General features: G+C 46.7%; 1 protein-coding gene across 5 annotated transcripts in view; it reads right to left on the bottom strand.

The window, feature by feature from the left end:
* Positions 1-16,743: 16,743 nt before the first annotated feature.
* The window catches only part of Cdyl (chromodomain Y like), a 210,398-nt gene continuing 204,439 nt past the window's right edge, over positions 16,744-22,702 (bottom strand). For all 5 annotated transcript variants that reach the window (XM_021260721.2, XM_004847754.4, XM_087181127.1 and 2 more), the window contains 2 exons: positions 19,511-19,654; positions 16,744-18,325 (listed from right to left, as the gene is read on the bottom strand). In XM_021260721.2, coding sequence (XP_021116380.2) covers positions 18,167-18,325; positions 19,511-19,654 — 303 coding nt within the window. In that variant the 3' untranslated portion in view covers positions 16,744-18,166. The remainder of the gene's footprint in view (positions 18,326-19,510; positions 19,655-22,702) is intronic.

The following is a 22,702-nucleotide window of genomic DNA, read 5'->3' as shown; positions in this document are numbered from 1 at the left end:
TAGCCTGGGCTACACAGTTCAGGGCCACCCTGAACTACAAAGTGAGATCCTGTCTCAAAAAAAGTATAAAGATGGGAAAGAGATATACCATGATAACACTTAAATGAAACCTGCAGTGGCTTAGTATCAAAATGGGTATCAGAGTAAAGAGTAGTGCTAGGGATTAAGGAAGGCTATATCATTTGGATAAATTAAATAACAAAACGTAATTCTCGAATTTGAGCACCTAATAAGCTTCCCAATACATCAAGCAAAACTTAATAGAAGTGAAAAAAATGAAGCAAAAGCATAACAGTTTGGTACTCATCTCAATAATTGGTAGGTAACAAGGCAGAAAATCAGTACAGTAGACAACATGCTCAACCAACTTGACCTGATTGATATTTGTAGAATATTTTATGCTATGGCAGCAGAATACACATTTTTTTCTTAAGTGAACATGGACTGTAGAGATAGAGCTATTATGGCCCTTCAAAAAGTCTCAGATTCAGAAGCAATCAGCATAGAATGTATGCTTTCTGGCCACAGAATTAAATTAGAAATCAACAAATCCTTGAAAATCTCCCAAATATATGGAAACTAACTCAAGGATCCATAGGTAAAAGAAGTCTAAAGAGAAATTTGAAAATAATATAGAAGTTTTGAATTGCCTCTAAATCAGAACTTTAAGGGAAATTTATGGCATTAAAATATCTACATTGAAAAAAGAAGAAAGGTCTCAAATCAGCCACCTCAGTCTCCTGTAAGAAACTTTTTTAAGGGCCAGGGATTTAGCTCAGTGGTTCTGCTGCCTGCCTCACAAGTGGAAGGACCCAAGTTTGATCCCCGGTACCAAAAAAAAGAAAAATTTTTTTAAAACCCAAAGCAAGTACAAGAAAAAAAAAAAAAATCAAAATGGGAGTCAAATGAATTAAAAAGAAAAACTAAAGAAAAATCTATGGATTCAAATTTCTTTTTCCAGCACTAGGAATTGAACTCAGGACCTTGTGCTTGCCAGGCAGGCATGACACCACTGAGCTAAATCCCTGGACCCCAAACTTCTTTATCAAAATAGAACTCTGAAATTTTAAAAAGAAAAAAACCCAAAACTGTGGATCCAAAAGCAGATTCTTTGGAAAAACTAAATGAATGGATAAGTAAAATCTCTAGCAAGATTTATCAGGGAAAAAAACTACAGATCAATATTTCTCATGAATGTAGGGTAAAAATTCCAAGCAAAAGTCTAGCAATTTGAGTCCTGCAATGTAAGAAAGAAGTAATACATCATGATCAGATGGGATTTATCCAAGGAGTACAGGCTTGATTTAACATTCAAAAATTAGTGTAATTCATCATATAAACAAACTAAACAAGCATAATTATATAATCATCTCAACACAGAGAAAGCATTTGACAAAGATCCAACATCCATTTCTTTTACGCAAATTAGGAATAAATGGATGAAGGGCATCGACAAAAACCCTTCAGCTAACATCATCAATTGGGAAAGACCGAATGTTTTGCCCTAACAAATCAGAGAAGTCTGCTCTTAACACTTCTGTTCAACATCAAATTGGAGGCTCTAGACTCAGCGATCAGGTGAGGAAGGAGAGGAAAGGATGGGGAGAAGAGGGAGTAAAATGATATTTACATGTACCAGTTCCCCCAAATGGATGTGATTATTATGTACCCCAAACATATACTAAGAGAAAAGAAAGGACATGCAATTGAAATTACATCAACATTTGCAATAGCATAAAAATATAAGTACTCTGACCCAAAAATCTGACCCCCAAAACGGGAAGGACCTACGCAAGGAAAACTGCAAAACGCTGCTCTGATAAAGAGCTAAATAACTAGGAAGATACACCATGTTCGTGGTCGGGAAGCTCGGCATTGTGAAGGGAAGTGGCTGTGGCCATCTGCAGCCTCCTCTCTGCCCTGGTCTTTTCTTTTTTACTGTTCCATCCTTTGTGTTGTTTTGAGTTTTCTTTTTTCTAATTCTTAAGGACATTTTTATATTTACAGAAAAAATGAGCAGCTACTACAGAATTCCTCTGTGCTTCCTACCACACACACACACACACACACACACACACACACACACACACACACAGAGAAAATTTATCCTGTTACTAAGATCTTAGTATGGGTATCTTTGTTACAATTAAGGAACCAATATTGGTACATTATTATAGACCTTATTCAAGCTTTCTTTTCCCCTGATGTCCCCCTTCTTTCCAGGGTTCCATCCAGGACACAAAGTGACCTTTTGTTCTCCTGGCTCCCCAGGTCCCTCTTGGCTGTGACAGTTTCTCAGACTTCCCTTGCTTTCCATGACTGTGAGAGCTTCGAAGAGCACTGACAGGTGGACGGCAGCCTGCCCCTCTGCTGGAACTGTTTTCCTTACAGTCAGACCATAGTTACGGGTTTGGGGAAGACAAAATGCTACCTCACTGCATTTCTTCGAGGGTACAGAACCTCAGTATGACTTACAGGACTGTCAGTGCTGTCCTTGGTCAACGGGAGGAAGTAGTGTTTACCAGGTGCTCCCACTTTGAGGCTGCTCTTCTCCCCTCCCTCACTTGACTCTCTGCAAGGAAGTCACTCGGGAGCTGGGTGCCCCACCTCAGGGTGGAATAGGTACCTGACTTCTTTGGAATCTGGCAGAGGAGATTTACCTCTTCTTCTCTGCTCATTAATTTGCTCAGTCATTTATTTATCTTACTATGGACTCTTGGATTTAATTTAAACAATATTTTCAGTCATGATCCAGTACTACTTTCTTTGTTTTTGATTTTTTTTGGGTACCGGGGATCGAACTGAGGACCTTGCACTTGTGAGGCAGGCGGCGGAACCACTGAGCTACATCCCCGGCCCTGGTTTCTTTGTTTTTGTTGCTTAACTGTTCTCCCTCGGACCACTGAGCATTCCTTCATTTGGTTCCTGTGCCCCTTTAACACACGCCATCCTTGCTGTGTGTGAGTGTGCATGTGTGGGTTGTTGAGCATTTCCTTTCTTTCTGGCATCACAGCATATTTGGATCATTTTCACCTCCCTTCCCACCCTACTGCCTCCCCGAACCCTTCCTCTTCTCTTGTTATCTCACTTCTACTTTCATATAAGCTTTTTTATTTTTTAATTTATTTGGATTCCACATATGACAGAAAACATGCAATATTTGACATCCTGAGTCTGGATTATTTCACTTAACATGATGGTCCTCCAGGTCCACTCATTTTCCTGCAAGTGACATGGTTTTGTTCATTTTTATACCTGAGTAATACTCCGTCTGTGCTTCTTCATCCATTCCTCTTCCATAGCTCAGCTACTGCAAGTTGCACTGGGATAAATGTGAGCATGCAGGCCTCTCCATGGCTATACTGTACTTTCATCATTATTTTACAGTGTACTCCTACTTATAAAAAGAAGTCACCTGTAAAACAGTTGGCTGTGTGGTGCCAGAGTGGCCACCCACATCTTGTGTTTACTGCGGCTCCTGGCCATATCACACTCTTGTCTGTCCTCTGATCTCATGGGCCTGTTTGTCCCGGCCCTGAAGGAGTAGCTGAATCACATATGGTACGTACCAGCCAGCCTTGGGGTGCAGGTGGCTAAACCATCCACAACGATGACATCGCCTAATGACACCTTTCTCAGGGTATGTCTCTGTCCGAGAGGCATGATTGTGTGTCACTGGCTTGGGGAGACGCATCAGTGAAAGCTGACAGAGCCTCCAGCTGCTCTGCTGGACGTATCCTTCGGCTTGCTGGAACCCCAGCCTGAGCAAGAAGCAGGCTGTTTGCATTTCAGCGTATTTTTCCTGTGATCCACAAATGTGCACACCCACCGAGCTGACGAGGTACAATAAGGAGTTTAACTTAGGCGGTGTCATTGACATTTGGAAATATGACCTATTGCTGTTAATTCTCTTGAATAATCTCAGCTCCCACTGATTTTTTTCAAGGCATAACTGCTAGTTGATACTATGTTAAACTATTTTCTGTTTTAAATTAAAAGCCTAATACAAGAGTTTCGTTCTGTTTTTGTTTTGTTTTGTTTTGTTTTGTTTTGTTAGGGATCGAACTCAGGTCCTTGCGCTTGTGGCAGGGGCACTTGGGGCAGGTGACGGAATCACTGAGCTAAATCCTCAACCCCTAATACGAGAGTTTTAAAAGACTGAGTTGAGACACTTACATAAATAGGTAGCTAAAGTTGAAGAACTTCAGGAACAAGTGTCGAGGGGTTTCTGGGGGAATAAAATCACCAGGGCAGTTTTCTTAGGTTTGGAACAAGGGGCAGGTAAGGCAGCGACCCACAAAAGCCGCACTAGAAGCTCCCCCTTTAAGGCGTTGAGATTGCTCTCGGATTCTCTCTGCAGAACGTGCCAGATGTAGCGGCCCAAGGGACCACCGCAGGCATATTCTGCAGACTCCAGAGGAGGGGGACAGGTTTCTCCTCGAGTGCAGTCACTCTGCGTCACTGTAATGAAGAGTTCCAGTTACGCCAGATAGCAGGAAGCCAGTGTGGCTCATTTCTGGAAACAGCTGGAGGCCAGTCTCACAATCAGAGAAACACTGCACTGTTTTCCTGCCTCCCGAGGCAGGGGCTCTCCCCGTCCTGCTGGCGCATGGCCTGTTTCACCACGAAGCTCCCTCATGAGTCACTTGAGTCTGCTGTAATGTTTATTGAGCATTTGGTTTCTACTTGATACAGTTACTGTGGGGTGGTAAGGACAGCTGATGACCCACGCTCATTAACTGCGTCCTCAGGGTGATGCAGAGTGGTCATGACTGAGGAGCTGAATGGATGTGCTAGGAGGGATGGAGTCTTGGTTCTCCTGGGGAGGAGCAGCACCTGGAACTTTCTGTTCTTGGAGCTGCTCCTGCCTCTCCCACCCCTGGCCCCAGTACCATTTTGGGAAGACACTGCCAGCAGGACACCAGCTCTCTGGCCAGAGCTTCTGAGGCACCATCTTCCTCTAATGGTGAATGCAAACCTTTTCTCCAGAGAAAGCTCTGCTGTCTAGAAACAACTCTGCTTAATTAACAACCTGTGCCCTGTTGAAGGATAGTAAGCAGTTCACGCATTCCCTCTATAGAGTGACCGTCCTTAGTTTAGGGAGGGAGACTCTTGGAAAGGACTCACAGTCTCCTGAATGCTGGTGGTGATGGATGTAAGGGCTGGAAGTCTGGGCCATCGCTCTGTTGGCACTGTGAGCTCTTCGTGAGGAGAAATCAGGCAGACAAAAAAAAAGTATATTCCTGTAGACATTCTTTGTTCCCCTCGGCTAATGAGGAAAGTTGGGGCCCTTTCATTTGAGAAGAGCTCCCATCTGGCTCTCATTTCAGATAACAACTGGCAGCCACAGGCAGTAGCTCTGGAAAGCTCCTAGGCCAGGCTGCCTGACAGTCATCCGCGTGAGAGGCCCAGATAGGATGCAGAGGCCCAAGAATGTCAGCCAGTCAGAATTTGGCGTGTTTGTGTCAGGCTCCCAAAGGCCCTCTCTGTCTTTGTCCCTGTGGGAAACTGCAGAGCACAGAATGCCTTCTGCACTCCTAAAACTTGTCTCTTTTCCTCAACTGGTAAACTTTGCCCCTATTCCATTTTGAGTCCATTTTAAAGTTCTCAGAATAAAAGTTCAGTCGATATATTTGATTTTATAATAGTAGCTGACATTTCTGAGCATCTGCATCTTGTCTGCACATTCTATCCATTAAAGTCCACAGAAGACCCCTGAGCAGATGTGGTTCACACTTTATAGATAAGGCTGGAGAGATGAGGTGACCTCCCCAAGCCCACTGGCTAAGTAAGCAGTCAAGCCAAAACGACTAATCAAGCTTGATTCCAAAGCTGGAGATGTTTGGTGTGCAGTGCTGGGACTGTATAACCCAGCGCCTCACATGTGCAAGGCAAGTATTCTGCTACTGAGTCCCACCCTCAGCCCCTGTAGCTGGGCATTTAAACAGCAGGCGGTATCTCTCTCCCGGGGGTCTGGGCACTGCACACCCTGCAGCCTCCCTGCTGTAGCAGTTTCCACGCTGTATGGAGTTCACCGGCTGCATTGTGACTTGTGTCTAGATGTGCCCCAAAGACTCAGGTGGTCATAGGTGGCTTTTTCAGGGGTGGCTGGATCTAGAGTGTGTGATGCTGGGATTAAGGGTGTGTGAGTACTAAATTAGTCTACTGATTGGTTTGGCACTGCCCTAAACGAGCAGCCTAAATACAACATAAAAGGGGCAGAGAGAAGCTGCTATTGTTTGCTTGATTTTTCTGTCTTCTGTCTGTCATGAACTGTTTCTCCTCTGTGACAACCCTCTCTGCCCTGCCACCCTGCCTTCGACCAAGCTCACTTGGAACTGAAACCTCTACAAACTGTCAGCTAAATAAACCTTTCCTCCTTTAACTCTGGGTGTCGGGTATTTTGTCTCAGCAATGAGGAAGTCTCTAAGACAGGCTGCATCCTTCCCCTCTCTGCAGTATCACTTCCCCTATCCAAAAATCAAGGTAAAATAGTATACATAATAACATTTACCATTTTACCTTTTTTCTTGTACAGTTCAGTGATGTTATGTATAACCATACTGTTTGCAGCTACTACCACTATCCATTGCCAGAATTTATTCAATACCCCAGACAAAAAGCCTGCTCTCACTACACAGTATCTCCCCATTTCCCCTTGTCCCCAGCCAGTGGGAATCTCCATTCTGCTTTGAGTGTTCACTGCTGATTGTGTAAGTGGCATCCTACACTGTTTGCCTTGTCTGACTGGCTTCTTTCAATAAGCGGTGTCTTCAAGGCTCATCCACGTTACAGCCTGTGTCAGAATTCCCTTCCTTTTCCAAGAGATACACGCTTTCCATTGCACGCACATCTACCTTGCGAATCCTTATAACTCCCAGATTTTGGAACGCAATGTTTTATTAGGAAGGAATGAAAAGAATACGTACATGAGAGGCTGTGAGTTAGTAAAAGTCACTGGGGTGGATTCTTCCACTCAACACATGTCCTGCAGGTTCATCCATGTCGTCACAAATGACAGAATTTCCTTCTTTTTAATGGCTGAACCGGAATGCACAATTCCTCTATGAGATATGTGTATCACATCTGCAGCTCCCATGATACTTTGGATTAAACACAGGGCCTTTGCACTGAGCTGTATCCTAGCCCTTTTCTATTTTTTGTCTTGAGACGGGGTCTTGATAGGTTGCCTAAGCTGTTCTCAAACTTACAATCCTCCTGCCTCAGCTTCTCAGAGTGCTGGGATTATAGGCATGAGCCACCACACGCGGCCCACATTTTCTTTATCCATTCCTTCCTTGATGAACATGCCATACCTGGGTGATTGTGAATAAATGCTACAGCAAGCATGGGAGTGCAGACATCTCTTCAACATGCTGACTGCATTTCCTTTGTGTTTTTTTTTGTTTGTTTTGAGACAGGGTCTTACTATGTAGTTCAGGCTGGCCTCGAACTCATGGTGACCCTCCTGCCTCTACCTCCCAAGTGCTGGGATTATAGGCGTGCACCACCATGCCCAGTAAGAAGGATGGGTCAAGCCTTTTATTATTTTTCTTCCTGGTACCAGGGCTCGAACTCAGGACCTTGAGCTTGTGAGCCAGGTGCGACACCACTGAGCTAAATCCCTGGTTCATTCCCTTTAGATAAATACACCCAGAAACAGGATTGCTAGATCACATGGTAGCTCTATTTCTAGTCTTTGGAGAACCTCCACTCGGTTTTCCATAATGTAGGTACTAACTTACAGCCCCACGAATAGTGCTCAAGGGTTCCCTTTTCTCCACATCCTCACCAACATGTGTTCTTTCTTCTTTTAAAATCACAGCCGTTTTAATGGGTGTGAGGTGATATCTCGTCATGGTTTTAATTTGCATTTCCTTGATGACTAGTGACGGTGGGCATTTTCCCACATATCTGTTGTCCATTTGTATGTTTTGAGAAATGTCTACTCAGGTTCTTTGCCCATTTTAAAATCAGGTTGTTGTTATTATTATTGATTATTGAATTGAGTTTCTTTTATATTTTATATATTAACCACTTATCCAACTACAGTTTGCAAATATTAGATGTCTCTCACTCTGTTCATTGTTGCCTTTGCTGTGCAGAAGCCTGAAGTTGGATATAATTCTAGTTTTTTATTTTTGTTGCCCATACTTTCGAGGTCATAAACAAAAACTTATCACCAGGATCAATGTCATGGGGCTTTCCCCCCGTTTTTTTCCAGGAGTTTTACAGATTCAGCTCAATTGTGTAAGTCTATAATCCACTTTGAGTTGAGTGTTGCATATGGTATGAAGTGAGGGTCTAATCTCCTTCTGCACATGGATATTCAGTTTTCCCAGAACCACTTATTGAAGAATCTTTCTGTTTTTTCATATCATTGTGAAAAATATAACAAATGGCAAATGCACGGACTTGCTTTCAGACTGTCCTGTTGCACTTGGTCTATGTGTCTGTTTTTATGCCGATATCATCCTGGCTTTAATTACTGTGGCTGGACAGTAGATTTCAAAGTCAAATAGTGCAGTGCCTCTGGCTGGGTTCTTTTTGCTCAGAATTGCTTTACCACTTATGTCTTTTGTGATTCCATTCAATTGTTTTGTCTATTTCTGTGGGAAAATGTCACTGGATAGGAATTATAATTTTGGATAATATGAAAATTTTAACAATATTGATTCTTCCAGTCCATAAATATGGAATGTTTTTCCATTTATTTGTGTCTTCTTCAATTTCTTTCATCATTGATTTACAGTTTTCACTGGAGAGTTCTTTTCTGTGGTTAAATTTATTCCTAAGCATTTCTGGGGTAACTATGGGATTGTTTTCATGATTTATTTTTGGATAGTTCATTGTAAGTAGATAGGAATGCAACTGACTTTTGTATGTTGATTTTATATCCTTCAACTTTAACAAAATTGTTTATTGGTTCTAATGGTTTTTATGTTCTTAAAGGTTTTCTCTATATAAGATCATATATGAGACCATGTTGTCTACAAACAGGAAAAAAATTTTTTTAAGAGTAGAAAAAATTTATTGAAAAAAAGATAGCTTCTGTCTAAGAGAGACAGAAGGGAGATGGGAAAGTATGTTGCCCTAAACAGGAACAATTTAACTTCTTCCTTTCTGATTTGGATGCCTTGTATTTCTTTCTCTCACTTAATTGCTCTGGATAGGACTTCCAGTGCTGCACTGAATAAAAATGGTGAAAATGGGCATCCTTGTTTTGTTCTTGATCTTGGAGGAAAAGCTTTCAAATTTTCATCGTTAAGTATAATATTAGCTATGGGTTTGTAATACTGACTTTTGTTGTGCTGAGGCTTTCCTTCTATCCTAATACGTTGAGAGTTTTTATCATAAAAGGGTGTTCAATTTGGTCAGATGCCTTTTTCTGCATGTATTATACTACTATGGTTTTTGTCCATTCTGTTTGCACCACTTCACTGATTTGCATATGTTGAGCTTTCCTTGCATTCCAGGAATAAATTCTCCTTTATCATGGTGAATGATCTTTTTTTTTTTTTTTTGGTACGGGGTTCGAATTCAGGTCCTCGCACTTGTGAGGCGGGCACCAGAACCACTGAGCTAAATCTCCGGCCAGGTGAATGATCTCTTTAACATGCTCTTGAATTTCATTTTCTAGTATTTTGTTGAGGATTTTTGCATTTATGTTCATCAGGGATACTGGCTTTAATTTTCTCATTTTCTTTGGTATCAGAGTAATACTGGCCTCATAAAGTGTTTTCCCCCCACAAAAATCCCTTTTGTGATAGAGGTTCATTGTCTTTTTCCCTAAATCTGGGTTCCATTGATGAAATCATGAATTTTGGGGTTGATGTCACTACCTGTCCCCTGAGCACTTAGGACTTCTGCCTTTAGTAGACATTTCCTCTCTGTCTACTGTTAGAGTACAGGGGAATTGTTTTCTGGGCAGCACGTTTGCTCTCAGTCAAAAGGCCAGGATGTAACTTCAAAACCTGTGCCCAGACCCGACAGCTGTGGGTTTCCTGAGGGGTCAGCTGGACACTGAGCCTGCTGGGCCTCCCCAGATGCCACAGAGAGAGAGGGAGCAGCGCCTGCCTGACTGGAGAGCCTCAGACCTCCCAGGGAGAAGCTGCTGACCCCCGAGTTCTCCTGGCCTGGGAAAGTTCAGCTGTGGGATGCTGAGGGTCTTCTTGGACTTTTCTGTAAGTTTGTGTGGATGTCTAAGGATGGAATTCCGAGGAATTCCTACGGCACAAGCTCATGGTGCATGGTGTGCCAGGCATCGCTATGCACTGCACTGTTTACTCATTTCCTTCCCCCAGGGACCCTGTGAAGCCCACTGGTCCCTGGACACTGGGCCAGGCTCTGGTCTGAATCAGTGTGCGACATGGGTGTGGTTGTGCCTGGATGAAAGCCTGTACAGTGAGCACAGCGGGCTGGTCCTCAGCCTGGGGGCTAACTTGCAGGCACACTGTGCACACGTGTGTGTCCACATGGTTGTGTAAGAGAAGGGGATGTGGAGATGTGTGTTCCTGCTAATAAATGACGAAGAGAAAGCGCAGCCATAGGAAGACACAAGTCCTGCAGTCTGCACAAGGGCGGGCAGAAGACGGGAGGAGAAAGGAATGCCCAGGACCGATGTCCAGATGAAAGTTACGCAGAGACTGGAGGGCTGGGATCCACTGCTGGGCCACCTGATGTGGGGCATCCCGAAGGAAAATGTCCCTCTGGGGTTTTCCAAGTGGTGGAGGGATCTGTTGGCCATGGGATTCCTTGAAGTCCCACGGGGTGGGGTTTCCGACTCCTGCCAGTCCTGAAAGGGTTCTTTTGGCTGCCACTGCCTGCCCCATGGGAGCATTGGCCAGCCAGGGATGGGGATGGGGATGGGTCCAGGCCAAGTCTCTCGATGTACAGTGGAGGGAGGAAGGGGACCTTCAAAATATCTAGAAAAATCTCAGATAAATGTACGGGTAAACATTCCTTTCACAAAATGACGTTTTCCAAAAGGAAGCAAGATGCCTATTTCCACCAAGATGAGTATTTCACAGCACTTTAGGGTGTTCCTAAACAGCCCCTGCTTTCATTTATCCCAGGAAGTTTAAAAAGAGACAGAACTAAACAAATCTGCCTTATTCTTTCTCTCTGAAGGATAGCAGACAGTGGGTTGCTGCTTGGCATAAACCCAAGACCTGGTGGCTAAGTAACACATAACCACGTGAAGCCAGCAGACGAATGAATGGGTTTTCTAACAACTGCACTTTTGGCCCAGAGGGGTAGCTGTGGTGACCTTCGCTAGGGCCTGACATTAGCCTTGGAACTTCCAAATTCACCCACTGCCTGCCCCAGGCAAATTCAAGAAAAAACCCCACTTTTAAAGAAGCCAAATCTTATATAAAAACAAGCCCTTGGGTAGGCTGAAAAAGGCCTGCCAAGGAGGGAAAATATCCATTTAAATATTTGGTTTGTATCCCAACTCATTCCATCAAAGACCTGGCTCCACAACAGTCTGCCGGCCCATTTGAGAGGCAACACAGACATTTCTGTTGTGTCTGAAAAGTGGTCTTGGCTCCTGGGCCACTGGAGCCAAAAGCAGTAACTGGGCTCTGAGAGTCAGGCTCGGGTTTCCCCAGCCCAGGATAACACATGGTCAAGTTCAGCTGGACGCGGAACTGTGCCGAGCGCTGCTGTACGCTGGCCTTGGGGCCGAGCTCCCTCCGTCACAGCCAAGCGGGGCCTTCGGCTAGGAGCAGGGGCACCAGCAGAGCCAGGCTCAGCCACTGGGCTCCATAGTCCGGTCACTCTCTTCTCGCCCGCCCCGTTCCTGCTCTTCCTTTCCACTGCTCTCGTCAGACCTTCTGGTGCCCCTGCCCAAACCCTAGACAGCCAGAGAATTACCAGCCGCAGTTGGTAAAGCCATTCTGTTCTGCCAGTGCTGTTTTCATTCAGAATTTTCTGGACTCACAACCTTCAGCACCACCCACCCTCCAGCATTCTCCAAGGCACTTTGACCACTGAGGCAAACACAGAAATGGCTTGAGTTGGCGGCCGTGGTGGCGCATGCCTGTAGTCCAGCACTTGGGAGGCTGAGGCAGCAGGATCACCGGGAGTTCAAGGCCAGCCTGGGACATATCGTAAGTTCAAGGTCAGCCTGAACTGCATAGTGAGACCTTGTCTAGAAAGAAGCAAAGCAAAAAAAAAAAAGGAATGGGTTGAGTCTTTCACATGGAAGGACACCAAGACATGTGGGGGCCGACAGGAGGGCAAGACGGAGCATTTCCAACTTCTTCAGGGCAAGGCTTGGGCTCTGACATGAATCTATCTGCCTCGGACACAAGATAGCATTTCTGAGAAAGCAAAGCAGGAACAAATGCAAAGTAGTAATGCAAACAAATCTTCCTCCCTCCCATGGAGATGCCCAATAAGTGCTAGTTGAATGGAATTGTTGGTTGAAAAGATTGTCTTGCTGATGTACAAACTCCTTAATTCTTATTTTCATGCGTTGGAAAGGTCAAGTTACTTGTACTTTGTAAACTACTCCACACAAAGCTCCTCCTGAGGGTTTTAAAAACAACATTGCGCTGATCAAGAACATTACATTTTGTTTCCAATTCAAACACAAACATCAACCAACTCTATGGAAAATCTTCTTTAAAATAATTTGTTTACTAAAATTGTAAGGCATGTGACACAAAATTTACAATTTAAACCATTTTTAGTGCGTAGTTCAGTCGTATCGAATACAGGTCACAGGCTAGGGTAGCTCAGTGCTAGAGCGTTTGTCTAGCATGGGTAAGGGTTCAGTCTTTCTGTCATCTCTAGATATTAGTTCTAGAGATGAGAGACCTAGATACTAGTTCTTTTGAGAAGTCTCCCACACTTCCTTTCCCAACCAATTTTAGCCACACTCTATCTTCCTGCCTCAGTTCCACCTACACACTCATGGGTTTTGCACCTAGCTGAGCCCGAGCCCCACACGGGTGTGTTGACTTTGCCACATACTGTGCCCCAGCATCCGCAGCCTGGCCAGGCCCGGACAAAATGCAGAGTCCTCCTGTGCCACCGTGATTTTCCTCCGTGTGCTCTGTTTCCCAAAGTATTGGTTCCGCTTTTGCAAACCACACACCTGGAGGTCATTACCCTTTCTGCCCTAGCCCATCAAACACCAAGTGTTGCTGATTTTACTTCAGAAGCCTGTTTTTAAAATCCCTTAGTGGTTCTGTTATCGGATGGAGGGTCCTGTGGAACTTCTTTCCGGGTTCTTGGTCTCTCTAACAAAGAATTGGACAAGACACAGAAAGGGCAGCAAAAGTGTACATTTATTGAAGACAGAAAAGAAGCACACTCTCCAGACTGAGAGAGGGCTGGTGAACAGGATCACAGCGGCCCAGGGGATAAGGGAAAGGGATTTTCTTTCGGTATCAAAAATTCCTACATGGGCCAGGGATTTAGCTCAGCGGGTCCGCTGCCTGCCTCGCAAGCTCAAGGACCCAAGTTCCATCCCTGGTGCTAAAAACCAAAAACCAAAACAAAACAAAAATTCCTAGCTTATCTCTCCTATCTGCAAATAAAGCATTGGGAAAATTGTACCATGACTCACTCACTTGGCATCATGCCAGGTACAGAGGAGAGCCCCAAATACCAACGGATGAGCTAGAATTCCACCCTGTATGTGACAAGGAAATAAAACAAGGCAACAGGGGGCGGGGGGAGGGACGCTCCCAGTACAGTGACACCATCATCACTGTACAAACAACGCATCGGAAAAGTGCTAAGACAAGGCCGAATTTCCTGTCCCTGGGGCTTAAGACTTCCAGAGCTGTGGCAAGGGCCCATTTGGGAAGCTGGGTTACATTTCTTGAGGTAGGGACAAGAAGCATTTCCCCAGTGGCTTAAATGAAAACACTAGAGCTGCTCATTTGGAAAGTAAGTTTCTCGCAGTCCCACCCACTAGAGATGACAAGTGATGACGATGCCAGAAGTGCGGTGTGTTTTCTGTGTATGCGATGTGACCATCCCTCACCACCAGATCACCGAGGGGCTTTTTGGATGACAACAGCCACACACCAGCCTTGAATGGAGCGGAATGGGACATCTTCCACCTGCATTTTATGCCCAAGTTTCAGACAGCGAGCATCTAGAGTTTCTATAAGAAAGGATTTATTTAAAAATGTATCGAATTTTATCGGATGCCATGCTTCACAGGGAAAATTTGCACAGCAGGGATACCTAAAATAACCCGCACGCAACACACCTTCAATTACTGCTAAAATCCACAAAGCAAGCAATGTCACATTGACTTGATGTCAGAGAAGAAAGCCCAGGCTCATTGCTCCCCTCACCCCTCTCACGGTACCAGGACCCTAGGGTGCATGGAGCCCACTGGTCAATGAAGGAGCGAGTCCTCATCTTGTGTGTGAATCGGCTGCTGTCAAATCCCTGCTCAAGCCTTACAAGATGTCCTTAGAAAAACTACATAATCTGAGTCTCAGTTTTCTCATCTGAAAAATGAGACCGATTGTACTTTTCGTTTAAGGAAGCGATGTTCTCTCTTCCTCCTTCTCCTTCATCGTTGCTTCTTTGTATGGGTTGCACAGAGCTCCACTGCTCGGGGATAAAGTCATTTGTGTTTGTTCCTGTAGAGAGGGGTTAACTAAATGCAGAGAGTAGACTGTTAAGTGGAAGTTTGGTCTGAGATCCTGTGTGTCTGTATCTGTTTCTTTGTGTCTATGCCTATGTCTATAACTAGGGCTATTTTTGTCTATCTGTGGCGATGTCCATGTCTATGGCTATGTCTGTATCTATGTCTGTATCCACATCTGTTTCTATGCCCGTGTCTCTGTGTGAACACAGGCCTTGGCGCACTCGATGTGGTAGGGCAGGTTAGTGCCAGATCGTGTGGACCAGGTTGATGGTTAGTGTGGCGAGGGTGTGGCTTGGGATGATGCAGCCAGTGTTGTTGCCCACGGCAGCATGTGTGTCTTTCGGCTCCCGAGGGTTCCCTATGGCCCAAGAGAACTTAAGGGGTGGATGGCCAGCTCTGCATTCTTCTTGAACTCCAGCATGAACACCTTTCCAATCCGTGCATTGTCATCATCCTCCAGCACTGCGCTGAGGGCTACTGCAACTCCATCCTTTTTCGATCCAGCACACAGCAGCAACAGGCTACCAGTCTGATTTTCAGGGGCTGTGTGGCCTTGAAACCCAGGAGCTGGGAAGCATCTGACAACCTGACGAATGTCTTTCTTCTGGGTGTTGTTTTAAGCTTTTAAAAATGTAAAATGGCATCTATGACGTAAGATGTTTCATAACATGCCCTCTTCACCTAGGATTTTTTTTTTTTTTTTGGTACCAGGGATCGAACTCGGGACCTTCTGCTTGCAAGGCAGGCGGCAGACCCACTGAGCTAAATCCCCGGCCCTAGGGTTTTATAAATATTTTTTTAGTACCCCTATATGGCCTGGTGGTAGTCACATGCAGGTATGCCTTAATTTATGATGGAGTTCTGGCTGAAAATGCTGTGGTGAAGTTGAAAATCTCACAGGTCAAGGATGCAGTGAGCACACCTAACTACTTCGAATCCAGCCCTCAGCACAACATACTGCAGGGTGGTGCTGTCTCCATGGGACTGGGGGGCTGGGAGGTGCCGCTCAGGCCATGGCCCAGCATGAGGATGGGACCACGTGGTGTTAGCTCAGCGAAGCCATTGAGTTTGAAGTACAGTTTCTACTGAATGCATTATTTCCACCCCACTGTCAAGTAAAAAAATCATGTCAAGCCATTTTAAACTGGGGATCATTTTTGATTAATCAAGTCTACTGATGGACAGATGTGCCATTTCCAATGTTTCACTGTTTTAGATAACCAGATAAATTTAATTGCATTGCACTTTATTTTCCTATTTCCTGCGAGAACTCATTCCTCAAACTGGGCAGAGTGGTGCACATCTATAATCCCAGCACTTGGGAGGCTGAGGCAGGAGGATTGCCAGCTTGGACTACATAATGAGGAAGTCTCCAAAAAAAAAAAAATTCCTTACAAATGGGACTTGCTAAGTCTACCTTTATCATCAATTTAGACCTCCGCCAACATGAAAGATTGCTTTTTCTTACTTTTGCCCTCATCCACTGTGGCATGAATATTAGGAATTTCTCATACTGCCAATGCTCTTCTAGTTGCACCTGATTCTCCATTCAGAAGTTGAAAGATCTGGTTTAGAGAAAGGGGTGTGTCCAACATGGGCTGGATCACACAAAGTCCGGGTTGGTCTGAGAACTTGCTGCATTAGCCTCTTATCATCCATTTCAGAAAACACACACCAGGTGTAGGCGCTGGAACGTGGGCTTTGCCATTTACCAGGATTAGAATCCTAGCTGGCCCTACTCTGACCTGTGTGACTCTGGGCCAAGTGTTTAATAATCCTTCATCTGTAGGACAAGAATGAAAATATGCTGTAGGTCTGAGCACAGAGGAAGTTACAACCCTGTAAATCCCTTTAAACTCAAAGGAGCAAGTCAAAGAAGTATCTCTGTGATGTGAGATCCAGGTAGCCAGCGGGTAGAACTGTGTTGCAAGAACATCTTCTTTGAGAGGGAAGGTCCAGGTGGCCTGGCGGGCTCCAACTGGACTAGCGGGTGGTCCCACGCTTCGGTCTGTCCCCTTGCTCTGCACAAAGGTAGTAGGGGGAGCTGTGTATTTCACATAAAAGGCAAAACATGCCACGAGAAATCTCTCAGGTGAAGAATCAGAGAAACAGTCCCAATGTGTTAAGAAATATTAGTTTATTTAACCAGTTTTCACAGCTGAATATTTATTCTATAAAAACTTTACAGATTGTACAGTTTATATATAGTTCAAACTACTGAACGAAAAAGTAGGTCCCACAGATGCAAAAATACTGTACCAATCGATCCAAGGTAAAGGCAGATTTACACACTATACAGCTCTCCGTGTGGCCGGGGAGTCGGTCAGTTCTAGGTAAAAATTTCAAAACTGTACAAAAATAAGGTTTTGATTTTATGTCATTCTTCATACATTCAATATGATTGCAAACCCAGAATCCCAGCCACTCACAGGCTTCTGCAGTCGGGAATCAGCCCCCCTCCTGCAGGGGGCGCCCTATCCCACCGGGTGCTCTCAGCCCCGTGCCGTGCATAGCACGTGGCGTGCAGGAAGAGTGAGGACCGAGAGCAGTTTAAGTGTCGACTAAAGGTAGTTCTTTTTGTTTGGAAAGGACTTTCTGTATTTAATAGTGTGCCAGAAGAATTTTAACTTATTAAATAAAATATATTCTAAGTGAACCTAAAAATTACACTTTATGAACATAAAAATACTTTTATTTGGTGTAATACATCAATCATATCTGCAGATAGAAAACCAAAACTGTATATAAAGTAGTATTTCTCACCCAGCAACAAGAAGCACTTAATGGAGTTATTTTCCAAAAAGGTCAGAAAAACTACTTAAAGCCCACTAGGACTACCTTGTAACTTAGATATTCATTTTTAACCTAGTGAGCGACTCACTAATACTGCAAAACAGGCTTTCTTCTAGAGACAGTGGTTTCCTCATGTTAACTGGGTAAGAAGTGGACATACCAGGAAAGAAGGGGGAACCCAAGGGTGCTTTGGAATGAACCCTAAGTGCCTAAGTCCGTCCCAGGAAACACTTTTCCTAGAAGGTGAGTTTTGCTTCTAATTTAGAATTCTGCATCTCGGAAGTATCTGTGCCTGGCTCCTTGGAGGCAAAGGAAACATCCCAGATCTTTGTATCTCTATGCGGGGCACAGAAGGTGAGGCTGGCTTTTAGGAGGGAAAAATGAGGAAAACAAACACTCCAGACTTTCCTGTCACCCAAAGAACAAAACACAATTCTCTTTTATACAGTACCAGCCAAAGGAAACAAAGAGCGAGTTTCCGAGAGCAGTCTAGTGCTCACCACTCCGCTTTTACACTTGTGTGTGGATAAGTATAAAATAATGATGTTTGGACAAAAGAGCTTTGTAGTTATTTATTTTAAAGGTAGAGGACTGAAAAGCTCCTCGGAAGTAGCTCGGATGTCTCCAGTCCTGCTTCCAAGGATGAGCTACGGGTGAGCGTGTTTCAGACCGTGAGGATGGACCATGGCAACTGCAGCCGCCGACGTCCCGCTCAGGCCAGCTCTAGTGTCCCCAACGCGTGGCCACCGATCAGAACTCGTCGATTTTCCTCTGCAAGTACTTCAACATGGAGTCCATACCCTGCGCTGAGCCCCAGATCTTCTTCAGCACCTCGCACTCCCTCTCGTTGGCCTGCTCCAGCTCCAGCTTCATGTTACATCGCACAAGTGCCTTGGACTCCTCCAGCACCTGGCGGACGACAAGCGGGGGTTAGCGAGCTCGCCTCCCTGCGCCTCCCGTGCACTGCGGCGGCCAAGCCTGGCCACTCCTTCCTCCGTACTGTGCTCAGTGGACCTTGCTGTCAGGTCTGATGTGTATTTAAGGAACAGCTGACCGCTTGTACCTGTGGGTCCCACACCTACGGATTCAATCAACCTTGGATGTAAAAATCTGGGGGAAATGCATAACCAACTATGCCTGTGCTGAACATGGGCAGACTCCCCACCTCCCATCTTTATTCCCTAAAAATACAGTGTAACCACTATTGACAGCATTCACACTGCATCACAGGTCATCTACAGACCCTGTACGGTGCATAGAAGATGCCCAGGACACAAGTCCTGCAGCACTTTGCTGAAGGGATCGAATACCTGTGGACTTTGGTATCCCTATGTATTGTTTTCTCCAGACCCAGCACCCCATGGAGACGGAGGGAGGACTATTTCACTAAATGATGGGCAAACTCTCAACTTCAAGAGAGTGCTTCAACTCTTTCCAGACAGCTGGGTGGCTGCACGCTGGCCCCCACCCAGCCCTGGGGCAGCGCTGGGCCAGGCACTTCTGCTGAGGGCTGGTGTGGGGCCCTGAACTGGAGTTCACTCCACCAATGCACAATACAAACCCTGAGTATGCCCACTGAGTAGATTTATTAAACGGAATTTAATTCTAAGGCCATTCAAATATCTGGGACAGTTTAGATGTGAGATCGTGTCAGTTAGCACGAGATAACATTTCATCCTGTTATTTGCTAAATGCAACTTTGTGAGAAGACTGAACATCACTCAGCCTTTTTATTAAGCAAAGACCTCTGGCCCACTGTGTGTTGGGAGAACCTAAACATGATTACGAGAGGGTTTTGCAAAGACTGAAGAATGACATGGATGTTGGTGCTTGTAGACGCTCCTGAACGATTATGTTTTGAGACTTCTTGCTGAAGTCTAGCCCTTCAATCCCGGCCGTGTTCTAAGGAGGACCAGGTGAGCAGCCTGGCGCGATGCCACTAACAGCGGCTTTTGTCAGCGCTGTGCAGAAAGGCAGCTCTGCTGAGAGCTAATGTGCAGGAGCTAGGAAATGCTTTACTGTCTAATTTATGAACTCGATGGAGGAAAAGGCCAGATATATATACAGATGTAAAGTAATGCGCAAGAGACGTACAACGGGATTACACGAGGCGAGCTCCTTGATGCGAACCATGACTTCCTGGGTGAAGGTCCCCGGCCAGAACACCTGGGACACCAGGCCCTTGCCGCACGCCTCCTGTGCTGTCAGCTTCCGCCCGCTGAGCAACATCTCATTTGCCTGCAAGGAAGAAGAGGCGATCGGATGTGATGTGAAACGGGAGGGGAAGCAGGCAGGGAGGACCCGTCCCAAAACTCATCCCTCAGAAATGCACAAGGGCACAAGTGTGAGAATACTGGGCTCCGCCACACGCCCAGGGGCTGCTAAGAATAAAGTGCGTGCAAGGCACAATCAACTGAGCAGACGGGAGAGCAATCTAGTTTCCCAGTGACTTCCGAGAAAATAGGCTTACCTAACGTGTAATACAGAATCACACGGACTTAAAAAATCTAAATGAGAAAAGATCCGTGGTTAATCTGGAAAGTCACTGGTGTAATTTCCTTTCCTCCTAAATCATGTCAGCCTCTCCTGTGCGCGGGCTCACTGAATAGCAACACAACCCCGGGAGCGTGGGCTGCAGACAACGGCAGGCACTTGAGCCAGCCAGGGAAGGACTACTATGCCCTCTGTCCCGGGGCCGGGGACTGTTCCTGACACAGAGACAATGTTCTGTGCTGACACAAGGCTGCTGCTGACATCCTGGAGGCCACGCTATCATCTGGAACTAAAAGGAGAAACTGACCAGGACCTGAGTGTGCCCCAAACTACTGCGGGCGAAGAGGGTCTGAGAGTCACACTTGACTCACTGGAGAAAGTGACACGTTTTTGTTTTTTAAGAAAGTTAGTGTGTGTGTGTGTGTGTGTGTGTGTGTGTATGCAAAACGGACCTAACCTCTGTCCTGGATTCGACGCACCTTTCAGTTCTCAGCACAATCTACATGGATCTCACACCACCAGCGCCAGGCGCAGTCACGGCGGTGGGGTGTGAGGGGAGAGCACGCAGCCCAACAGGCCAGGCTCCTGTCTGGATTCTCTCACAGGGCCAACCTTCCCGAAGACCTGGCCGTAAGCTTCTGAGGCTCAGGGGAAGAGCCGTGGGTGGCTCCCTTTTCCAGAGGTGAAGTGACCCCGAAAAGGCCCTCCAGCCGCCAAGAGGTCTGCCTGCGAAGGCCACACACACAGGGCGCACCGCAGGGCTGACGCGGCCTCCAGCAGAGGCAGGGGTGGCGAGAGCGGTCACCGCATGGGCTGCTGGGGAGCTCAGTCGCGGCCAGCGTCGGGATAGAGAGTCTGGCATGTCCTGTTCTCTCGCCCCTGGCTATGTCACCAGCCCTTCCCGAGAGAGCACGGTCCATGAATAAATGATGGATGGACCACTTGGCTGTGCCTGACACCGATGGAGGACGGCAGGGCGGGGTGGGGCGCCAAGGCCACGTACCAGGGCAATGGCTGTTTACTCCCCCAGGTGTCTCGTTCTCAAGAGACAGAGAAGACGGGGCCACAGCTCAGCCCGGCAGTCAAGCACGAGGCCTGATCTCAAGTCAATCGAGCCAGAGCCTAAGCCTGAGCTGTGGCAGCAGGTGCCAGCAGCCACGCCCAGCCCAGTGCGCAGGGAGGGGCAAGCGCTGGAAGACATCTTCCTCGCCGCCCTTGCAGACCCGCTGTCCTGCTGCGCTGCCACTTCCCTGCACGTCCTTTCCTTTCCCTGGAGGGCATCTGGAAGCCCCCACTGCTCCCTGCTGGGCCTCTGCCTGGTTCTGGGGTGGGCTCGTCCCTCCCAGATGCCTGCACCCTCCTCAGCCCCACTGGGTGGCGCCCACTCTCCCAGCCTTGCCCTCCGGCCCCCTCTCCTATTCTAGATGTCAGGCGTGCAGGACATGAAGGACGTGTCTGAGTTCACTGAGTACAAATGACAGGACCAACTTGAGGCTGCTAACCCTTCCTTGGAAACAGGCACCGACTCAGTTTAAATGACAGTCATCAAGGGCCAGGGATTTAGCTCAGTGGTTCCGCCGCCTGCCTTGCAAGCGCAAGAACCCGAGTTCGATCCCCAGTACCGAAAAAAAAAAAAAAATGACAGTTCATCAAAACAAAAACAAAATCCAAATCCAATGAAATAACTCCCTGAGAAAAATATTCCCTGGGTCAGATGAGCAGGAATGGGCTCAATTTGAATGAGCCCACCCCAGCCCCTTCTCAGGAGTTTAGACGAGAGGATTTACACTCCACCCACGCTGCAGACTTGCAGGGAGGACTAAATGCAGACAAGCCACAAGGACAGCTGATGTGGCCAGAGGGAGGGAGGCAGAGGGCTCTTCCTGGCGGCCATAAAGATGACAGGGAAAGGCAGAGGCCTGGTGAGGAGGGCAGCTGAGGGCCCGCCTCACGCCTGGGGCTGTCTTCAGGCTCCAGGGGTGCACCCTTGGTGAGCAACGGAGGGCTCCAGCGCTGTCACCTGGGCCATCCTTTGGGCGCCCCCCAGCTGAGGCGTCCATGACAGCACCCAAACCACTTCGCAAGCCTGCAGGCAGGGTGGGGGACCGTGACAGCAGGCACCTATGAATGTCTCTTGGGGACAAGGAGGGCACCCTGGAAGGCGACTCTGGGGCTAATGACATGCCACACCTGTGCTTCCTGCCAAGCCCTCTCCCTGCAGCAGACCTCTCCGCACCCTGAGAAGGGGGCTCTGCACTCCTGCTGTCTGCGAGTTCTTTTGCCCTTGATCCCTTTCACTTGCTCTCCGGGCAGAGCCTTGTACAGGAAGGTGGGCACAAGCAAACCCATCCTGGGCTTGCCTCAGGCTGCACGAAGTGCAAAGACAGCTATGGCTCATGAAAGGGAGTGACTGACAAGAGCTGCCGCAGCCCCTCGTACGCACTGCACTTGCTTTCTGCCCAGAGTGTCTGTTTAGTCAAACACTACGCACACCGCACACTGGATTTACAGTGCACGAAGTGTGAGCTCTGGCTCCTTCCCGGGCAGTTCTGGGGCAGAGGGCAAGTGTGTTGGGGATGGTGAACAGCACCCCAGCCCCTACTGACCAGTGTCTCCTCACCTGTGACAACCAAAAATGTCTCCAGACATTGCCACAAATGACCCAGGACTTGTCCACGGGGAACACGACTGACTGAGCAGCAGGTGTTCGTTCTGTGACGGCTTCAAGCCAGTTAGGAATCTGCCTGAAAACAGTGAGCTCTAAGACCCCACCACGGAGCAGCCCAGGCCCAC

The sequence above is a fragment of the Heterocephalus glaber genome, unplaced genomic scaffold (assembly GCF_053883595.1).
Source record: "Heterocephalus glaber isolate CG9 unplaced genomic scaffold, H.glaber_assembly_v1.0 deba00001472, whole genome shotgun sequence".
NCBI lineage: Eukaryota > Metazoa > Chordata > Mammalia > Rodentia > Bathyergidae > Heterocephalus > Heterocephalus glaber.
Note: the sequence above shows the minus strand (reverse complement) of the source record. Positions and strands in the feature narration are given on the sequence as shown.